This window comes from Conger conger, chromosome 1 (assembly GCF_963514075.1).
Source record: "Conger conger chromosome 1, fConCon1.1, whole genome shotgun sequence".
NCBI lineage: Eukaryota > Metazoa > Chordata > Actinopteri > Anguilliformes > Congridae > Conger > Conger conger.
The window spans coordinates 71261988-71272198 of NC_083760.1; the positions used below are offsets into that span (position 1 = coordinate 71261988).

Here is a 10211-nt window from a genome sequence, read left to right on the forward strand (position 1 = left end):
ATTGTAGGGCCAAATACACTGCAATACATATAGAACACACACGACCATCTACACCTGACCATCTAACATCCTGCACATGACCTGGACTATTACTCATATTAAAAAGACTGTCACAGACTGTTCTTGTTATGTGGCACTATATATTGCAATCCACTGGCTTCATTCTTGGGTGTCACATTCACTGGAATAGTCCAAGGATAAGGAGGGATCTGGAATATTCTACAGGGGTACTGCAGGAGGGGTAGTGCAGCAAATACCACAGTCAGAGAACAAAGAGCTGCAACATTCCAGTTTCACACCAGGACAGCAACAGTCTAGTAAACTGAAGTCTCTCAATGGGGAGAAGCACTCTTTCCTTCCAGGTCTGGCTAAGGAGTTGCACACACCAGTTATGTTGTTGAATTCAGGAAGCTCTAGTAATGGGACAATAGGCTGAACAATGCAGGAACAGATTCATGCAAACCATAAACCTCCTTCTTGTGTTCTGCTGATATTGTATTTTTGATTTTATGTTTCTTACACACATGCTGTTTGCAGGCAAGCCTTTGGTTTCATACCAAATCGTTAATGGATATCATATTATTTTGAAGCCACAAGTGCAATATGACACAACAGCATTATACTGTATTCTGTATCAGTTGCAGAAAGCAATGCTAGTATTGTTAGATATGAGCTGTTTTAGTTCATGACCATAACTGAGTTACTTGAGGGTTAATCATTTGGATCAAATTTCTTTGTACATCATAAACACGGCATATTCAGCTTTAGGAGGGCTCCAAGGCTACTTAGTCCAGTGGAATTGCAACTGGGTCTCAAAGCAGATGTAGAACACACTCTGATATAAATCTCTTGGACCATCAACCCACCTGGAAAGTCAATTATTTGTTGAAAGCTGAAAGTTTTTCCACACATACTTTCTTATCATATGGTCCATCCACTGATTCAGTTCAGCATAAATAGTTTGCTTGGATCTTTACTGTCAACAGCTGTTTTCCCAGAACTGGCCTAGTAGTTACCTTTAAGCATAAACTCATAGGCAAATCTGATGTCATGCCGTGCTGTGAACAATACCCACACTGTCAGCTACTATTGTGTAATACAGGGGGAAATTATTATCGCAAATTTAGACCCAATTTCAGGAGAGCAATTCCAACTGTTCCAATTCTGTATGGTTGCACAAGCAATCAATCAGCGATCCATGGAGTCACAGGAAAAGTATAGCACTTAGCCTTCTCACTTAGTAGGACCTGGGTCTAAATAGCTTTTAATAAACCATACGCTGCAATCACACAAATCTAGGATGAATTACCCTCCAAGAACACATACCTTTATAGAGGTTTAAAATAAAATAGCTAAACACAAACACAGTCTCACACATGCACACACGCACAACCACACACACACAACATTGTTGGAGGCTCATTAGCATGCATGTCGAAGTGTGCAAAACCAAAGGTCCCTTCAACAAGGTCTCTTGCACAAACCACAGAACAGTAGCAACACAGCGAGCAGAACATCTCATTCAAACAGAGTTATACATATACAACAACACAAAGAAAGGTCATAATTCTGTGACATGCCAAACATGATTTACAGCAGTTGGAAATGACTAATAACAGGTCTCATTTGACAATTACAGTACTAACCACCTGCATTCTCTGGTAATGGAACTATGAATTCCAGTAATGGCCAATGATACATGGCCTTTCTAGTGCTGTCTCATCTGTCCAATTTTCCAAATGACATCCCCTCATTAGTGTTTCATATTCTGCAGTATGAATTGACAGTGATGACAACAAAAAAGAAAGAGAAAAAACCCAACCTACCCAAACCTGATCCCTCATTTTGTTTAGTGCAGAGGTTGTAAAATGATCAATTAAGAGTGGCACAACTGTTATACAAAATATATATTTTGGTCGCCAGGGCAGATGTAAATATACACAGCACTACGGCTAAATATGCTACATGCCCTATCTAAAATTGCATGAAAAAATTAATGGTAATGGTATTTCAATAGAAAATGAAAACAATATCTCAGAGAGTGTACTCATGAATATTTTATTATGTGTGCATACAATCTTGATAAGAAGCCTCTTCATCTTAAAAGGCATGATAACAAAAACGCTTACCTCAAACAACCAATCCTGATTTATGACCTACCTGGGGCGAGGCGCTGCCATAAGTGAAGGGGAACGTGGACAAATAGGCTACGCACAGCAGGGATTACAGCTCGTTTTACCCTTTGATGATTTCGGGGGCTCTACATTAAGTGCGTTTTAACAGCCAACCCTTAACAATAATCTTCCTTGGGTTCGTCCGGTCTAATAAGGGTCTACTGCAGTATTTGATGTAATACTTAACAGTCAGCAACAGAAACACTACCCTCGCAGCAATCCCTACCGCATCTGTTGCTGATTTAATTTATAGAGGACTTCTCGGTCGGTCGGAGGCAAGCGAAGCGACAGGAACTAGAATCACGGCAGTTTATGCTACTGCGCACAAATTTAAACCCAACTCTGACTAGCCAACTGGTGAGGTGCGGACACTGGATGACTGGAGAGGGAATGCGAGACAGACTGTTAATGAGCGCAGGATTTTATGTTATAATCGTTTCCACAGCATACCACCGACCACCCTTCGATAGATTTTTTTTTTTTTTTCCTGCACATAACCCAACGGTTCTTGACCTGAGGAAGATATATTGCATAGACACACACAGTTCAGCTGCTTAACTTCAACATATTGCAATTAATATTGATTAATTCATGTGTATAAATAAAAATGCAGCCATGGCAGCAATGCAGATAAACTGGACCAGATGCAGTATTTGTATAAGGGATCCACTTCTCCCTCCTATGACCCCAGTAAATACCAGCTGTGACCCTTGACCTCACTGTCCATCTCTAGACCCCAGGGTTCTTTGTGTCCTGCAGGATATCAGAGGATGGCAATCAAAACAAAAATAAATTTTATTGTGCTGTAACAGCCTTGTTCACACTACATGCCTCACGTCACTTGGGCTCATGGCCAGACATGATTACCTGTGACATATTCCTGTGATTCTCCTTGTTTCACAGTGTTAATTTCCACTTTGAGACATACAGTAGATATCCTGTTTTCCCACAATCCCTCATTTTAGTTATTTCAGTAGCCTTGCTGCTGAATGCTATCTTGTCTGGGCGGTTTATTCTGTAAAAATACAGCCATGCATCAAGAGTAGACATAAAAGAGCGTCTGATTTTGAGAGTGAAAGCAATGGACAGTCTGGTAGATGCATCATTCAGCTGCCTGCCAAGCCCTGGCCTGTCTCAGGGGGCTCATCATTATTTACCTTCAAATACACAGACATACTGATGGAATATTCCCCACCACTGAAGAGAAGAAATCACTCCTCATTCTGCAGGGGCGTCTATTTATTTATTTATTCACTGACTTACTTTTGCTTTTGCTTTTTGTGGAAGCGTGGTTGTTTTTGCGAATACCATATGGTAATGTCTTTTTAATAACCAATATGAAAAATAGTTCCTGTGAGAAATACACACATTGGCCTTTTGGAATCTGAAATATGTAAACCAGAAAGTGCTGCACAATAATCATTTATTATTTTCATTATTATTTTTTTAAAACATGAGATAAAAATGCAGTGACACTATTAAGGTGCTAGTCATGTCCGTAATATGGCCATCCATTGTTGCTGATAAGTGCATGATGATTGCTTTAACAGGTGGCAACAGAGTACAGTGTAGACTTAAAACTGGAATTTACATCATCAAAAATAAAATCCATAACCACATCAGTAACATTTAGAGACAATAACAGAAGCATATTTACTGACCAAACTGATAGAAGCATGCAGTGTTGATGATTAGTGATCATTATATTTCCTGTCGTTAACATCCCCACCACCTCCACCTCCATCCTCATCATCATCACCATCATCATCATCATCATCATCATCATCATCATCATCATCATCATCATCATCATCATCATCAGCTGCTGCTAACAAAGGGCTTTACAGTCTGGTCTAACCTGATTCGCTGCTCTATGTGCTGTGTCTTATGCATTAAGAAGTGCCTGCAGTTAGGCTGCTAACCAGGTAACTGAAGGGAAATAAAGAGTGTGCTTTTTACACTGGATGTGGACGGTGTGTTCCCCAAGCACACACATTCTTTCATGCACACACATTGGCCCAGTGTGCTTAGCTCAGACAACTTCAGTTGAAAGGCTGGAGGTCTCTAAGAAACGGTTGAATACCTCAGATGTCCCACCCACTGCCCCCTCTGTATCCCCAGGGTCACGTGCCCTGCCGCGGGACCATCCTAGCATGGGGGAAGACACTGACACACCTCCAGCTGAGTGATGGGACATATCCGTGTCTGCCCAGGTGAGAGCGTTGGACTAGCTACATGCCATTTTTTGTTAAAGAATATTGCATTATTTTCTTTTAAAATTGGGATACTATAGGAACTATACTTGAGAAAGATGTCCTGGTAGACGGGGACATCTTGCCTATCAGGGACAATGGTATTGTATCCATGGCTAATGAATATCATTGTACTTGCCTGGGGAAATTCTGAGCTGTTTAAAGGTTAATAAAGGGAACATTTTAGCTGTGTGCTCTGTCTTTGATATGGGCCATCATACGCAGCAAAAATAAAAGGCATAATATACAATAATGAAAATAGATACAGGTAAATAGCATAAAAGAGTAAACAGACAAGTTATTACAGAGAATTTTTTTTTTTTTTACTTACACTAAACATTACACAATGATTGGATAAAATTGGAATGGATTTAACAATATTGAAAATGAAATCATGCCCATGAGCCCCACAGCCTGTGTTGGTGCTTGCTGGGGCCATAGCCCCTCAGGGTGATGTGCAATTGGTGGGTAAAGGTGGGTTCAGTCGGCAGGGATGCCAGTCTCATTGTTCTCCAGCGACCCCTGCTGGTTAGTCAGGTATCTGCTAGTTGGTCTGTTAAGCTGCATGTGAAATGCCTTACTTCCTGCCAGCTGCAGTATGATACAAAGTGAGCCCTGACATGATACTCCCCAATATAGCTGGGGGTCCAGTTATGAATGCTGATATATGATTGGGCATTTGAAATTGGGGAAAAGGGAATGTAAGTAATTAATTAATTAATTATAACATTTGTAAATAAATCAATTCCTAAAACTGTACTGAAATGTTTTGCTCATTGCATAAACCATATATACTGCAAACAGACATACATATAGCCTGGTATCACATTTATAATGCCCATCTGTCCCTGTTCTCTCTCCCTGTCCTCTTTCATTGAAATACAATATGGTCACCCTGCATAAGAGTGCAGATATTAGTTATAATTTCCATATTAAAAATCGCAAACAACATAATAGCAAAGACATTTTTGACACGAAGAATTCATGAAATGTTTCAATATTAAAATATGAGTAGTGTCTTAGTAGCTGTTGGTGTTTGATATATTTTGGGTGAATAACGGTCTCTTTTCTCTAAAATAATACCAAATATTCCAAGATACTGATCTTGATTCTTTAACCAAAAAAGCTTGAAATGCAATGTGTTACAACAGTGTGATGCATTCCATTACTTGAGTGTCTACGTTAAAAATGAATGTTGTTTTATTTTAGGATATTGTGTCTTTCTGTTATTTGTTCATTTTATCTGAACAATGCTCTCTCTGCCTTTCTCTCTCTCTCTGCCTTTCTTCCCCCTCTCTCTCTTGCTCTCTCTCTCCCTCCTGCATGTGTGTGTGTCTGTGTGTGTGTGTTGGAATGCAGAGTTCATTGTTCCTTTGTTGCCAAGACATTTGTGTTTTGTCTGAGACTACGCGCTGTGCTCAGTCCTCATACTTTCTCTTTATGTAAAGTCTCAAGAGTCTCAAGAGTCCCAAGAGTCCGTCACTTAGCAACCTGGCTTTATTGGATTGAACAACCTTTCACAGCCCTGGCCCTTCAAGTATGATAAAACGGCGTGGTGAGGAAGCATTTCACTCCTAACCTCTCTAGGACATGCCAGTGCTCGCTGACGGGTGAGTTGAAATACTTAGCTGTTAGTTTGTTAGTAATAGCTGCTGCTGATTTTTGTTTGACAGCCATGAAATGGTGGTCGCTGAAACTGAAAGGATTCGTATCTTCTCTCAAATTATATGAAATAAGTATGAAAAGTAGTTGTACAAACCACAGCAAAATGAAGCTGTGCTATGAGCATATAGTTGTGCTAAGTTTGATATTGCAGTTATTAACTAGATCATAAGTGTTTGTACTTGTTTCCTATTGATGTATAATCTTCCTTAAGTATTGCATTACACTATGAAATGGAATTAAATTAAGTGAGTAACTTCATATCTCTGAAGACCGGGACTGTACTTTAAATCTGATGGTGGAAATTAATATGATATAAATGCATACACAGGCGAATTAGTATCAATTTTGGGATTAACCTGTTTAATGGTAAATCTCTAGATATTCTACTTATACACATTGTTTTAATTTCAGAAAGTGATTATCTTCACTGCTTACATTGTCCCTGAACATATTCTTTACAGACGGGCCTTTGTGTCCTTGAACTGGGGAAGTGGAGAAGCCTAAATAATGGAGTCAGACCAGACCCTGTACACCCCAGCATGTATGTGCTTTGAGAAAAAGACCATATTCTCAGCGAGTAAAGACTTAGCCTGTGTTCGGAGCAGAGAATTTACTCATGTTGAAAAGGCAGAGGACACGGATGTGTGGGCGCTTAAAGCTCCTGACTTCTCCCTGAAGCTTTACAGTCACCTGCACCTGTCTCAGAACAAGAGAGAAAACCGATGCCCGCCTTTATTTACGTCAGACTCGAAGGAGATGCTTCCCAGGGTCAAGAGGCCGAGCCACATAGTTTTACCCCAAATTAACCACAGCAGAGAGGGGCCGGCCTTCGCTCTGCGATACCGCCCTCCGGATGCGCTGGAATCCAAGCTGGAGTACGTAAAAAGAGGCAAATATCCTTCAATGGCCTTCAGTGACCCCAAACCTTATGATTTCAGACAGGTAAGGCCACTGACAGGTTAACAATCAATCAGTTATCATGCATTATATCTTGTGTGTTTTTCAGACTTTTTACTTCTTACCCACAAAACCCAAAGTAGTCTTGAATCTAATCAGATAGGAAAAGCTAAATCAATAATATGAAATGAAACAGAAGGAATTATCATTTGATGCAATGCCTCACTTATTATGTGCCATACCTTCTTGTCCAATTTCAGTATGCTGATAACATGCCAGATATTGTGACCACCAAGAAAAAGGATCCTGGCAATCTGAACTTCAAATCTCAGCACTTGAGCTCAAGCATGTATTATTTTATCATTATATCAGTCCTTTTCCCGTGGGAGTTTTTTTACATTTTATTTTTTTGAAAGTATTTTTATAGTATGCCTGCAATGCTGTTTCTTTGAATGATCTTTTTCAAGTTGGAGGGACCGGACCCATTGAGGGTATCCACCAGAGGGCGACAATGAGGCAATTTGACACCTTTAAACCAGCAGAACCCAAATGGGATTCCCAGCTGATTTTACCCAGCAGACCATGGCCCCCAAAGTCAGCCTCCTACACAGTGAGTAAACAGCTTAGTGCAGAACATGGCCCTTAAAGCCAGTCTTCTAGACAGAGAGTGAACAGTTTGGTTGTTTTGTTTTGATTTTGATGGGAGTTGTGTGAAGGATGTCTGATGTTGCTTTGGCTGTTTGGTCTCCAGTTCACGCTAAGACTGCCCTCTACAGGATAGTGGAAAACTGCACATTGAAACACTTTCCTTCCTAAATAATATTGACATTTGATGTCATGTAATGGTTTGTTTAGGTTAATGATTAATGATGGTCTCATGATTAAATTATTTTCAGTATTTTTCCCAGGGTACTTTCCTGAGTTTACTTTTACATCATAAAATCATCATGTGTCATGATGAAGCACAGGTTTTCATGTATGTGGCATTATAAAAATAAAGTTGTTGAAGGCAGTTTCTCAGACACTTTCTGGTTCACAGAGACACAGACGGAGAAGAGGGGTACACAGCGCCTTCATGGACAGAGTGGAGGAGAAACTCACCCTCTCCTGGAAGAACAAATTATATTCATCACATTAACACTCTGTGTACCTGCATGTAGATCTTCACTGCATATCAAAGAAGAAATAACTGAAACCTCATTCAAAATTAGCTGATATTGTCTAAGCATGGTCAGCCATGAAAAAGCACCTGTTGGAATCTACTGTATGTTAAAATGTGGACAGAGTGGGCTCTGTATTCTTAAATTTCAAATACAATTTTGCTCAGAAACTGCTGCAAGTTAGTGATTTTCCCTACCTGTTAACAAAGGGCTTTACAGACTGGTCTAACCTGGCGGGGTGCTCTATATGTAAGTAAGTAAGGCTGCTAACCAGGTAACTGAAGGGAAATAAAGAGTGTGCTTTTTACACTGGATGTGGACGGTGTGTTCAGATATTTCCGTAATCACACACATTCATTCATGCACACACATTGGTCCAGTGTGCTCTTCCTTGGACGGCTGGAGTATTTGTGCTTAAATGCAATATCAGAAGTGGTTTCTGCTGTCGCCATCCAAACAAAAGGCTGCTGTAATGGTTTCTCGTTTTATGTAAGGCATGATGCTTTCTGGCATCCCAGTCCTCCTGCATGGCGATTTACAGATGATGATAGGAGTGGAATGACCATGACTTTGAGGTAATGACTGCATCGCAAGCCAGCAGGGGGCTGGACACTGCATTAGCCTGTGTCAGCAGCATCTGTAGGGCGGCCTGTAGTGTAGTGGTTAAGGTAAACGACAGGGACATGCAGGGTTGGTGGTTCTAATCCCGGTGTAGCCACAATAAGATGCATCACAGCCGTTGGGCCCTTGAGCAAGGCCCTTAACCCTGCATTGCTCCAGGGGAGGATTGTCTCCTGCTTAGTCTAAACAACTGTACGTCGCTCTGGGTAAGAGCGTCTGCCAAATGCCAATAATGTAATGTAATGTAATCTGCCCCACTGCTCTGGAGGAACATTATCACAAGATCCTTGCAGAATGACTATATGCACCACTGAACCAATGTGTATAATAAACACACACGAAACAACTTCTCCCACATCACTAAGTCAATATTTCTTCCCTACTTCAGGTGCGGGTGGTGTTATTCTTTAAACACTTCCGTAATAATAGCTTAGGCCTGGACTTAATCCTCTTAGGTTTGTATCAGTCAAAATAAATGTATGTACATGATGAAGAAAGAAATGGAAAAGGTCCTTTTCACCATTTGTAGTTTTACATTATCATGCAGTAAACAGCTATATATTTTGTATAATCCACTTATATTTCTTTTCATTATTTGTAACAGTGTACAGATCTCCTGCTTTAAAATGCTGTTTACATTTTCAGGTGATGCACCTGTTTTTCCTTCACTTTACAAAGCAAAAGAGGAACATGGAAAGGAAAGGGAAGTACCAGCACATTGTTTAATAGTAATGTGATGAATTATTAAAGATATTTCCATGTGTATAGCCTTCACCGGGTTGTTATGTTGTTGATGTCTAGGTTGGTATCTATAAAGCATATGTTCAGACCAGAGAAGTTCTTCACACAGATGTCTCTCTATTTAACAGGCTTGTCATAATCACTGAGGTCAAATGCATGGGGGCCTTTTCCATCATGGAGGGTGCTTGTAATGTTAGGCTTTGACAGGGGCTTGATTTATTCTTTTAGAATTTTTTGCAAAACCTACTTTTGCAAACTAGTCTCTGGGTTTTTGGCCCATCTTCACCGTTAGAAAGAATTTGTGGAGTCTGCAGCTCAATAATTATCCAAAATATTGTTTAAAAACAATATGGCCACCAGGGATCACTAAATTATAGTGGGTGTGGCCAACTTGTGAAAGGTCCAAAATGTGTGCACCTCTCGAAAAATAGGGGGCGCTATAGCAAGCAAACCAATGCAAATGCGTATATCTCTTGAACCACTTGACCAATCAGGTTGAAATTTCGTATGATCCATCTGTTTGACAGTCTCTAGAAGACAATCCAAGGAATAAAAGATATTTGGAAAAACAATTTTTAATCAGTCAGCCGTTAGGGGACGATATTGCATAAATGCAGGTTTTCAAATAGTGTATCGTTGGCTGTGATAAATGGAAAGTGATATAACATACATCATGATGTATGTCCTCCAGCCAAACAACT

At 40.2% G+C, this 10211-nt stretch overlaps 1 protein-coding gene across 1 annotated transcript; it reads left to right on the plus strand.

The window, feature by feature from the left end:
• The first annotated feature begins 5978 nt into the window (after nucleotides 1–5978).
• Nucleotides 5979–8460, plus strand: si:dkey-30e9.6 (uncharacterized protein LOC564083 homolog). The gene is made up of 5 exons (XM_061232442.1): nucleotides 5979–6036; nucleotides 6553–7033; nucleotides 7249–7333; nucleotides 7456–7598; nucleotides 8028–8460. Exons 2-5 carry the CDS (start codon nucleotides 6599–6601, stop codon nucleotides 8124–8126), a joined length of 762 nt encoding a protein of 253 aa, XP_061088426.1. The 5' UTR covers nucleotides 5979–6036; nucleotides 6553–6598; the 3' UTR covers nucleotides 8127–8460.
• The last annotated feature ends 1751 nt before the right edge of the window (nucleotides 8461–10211 follow it).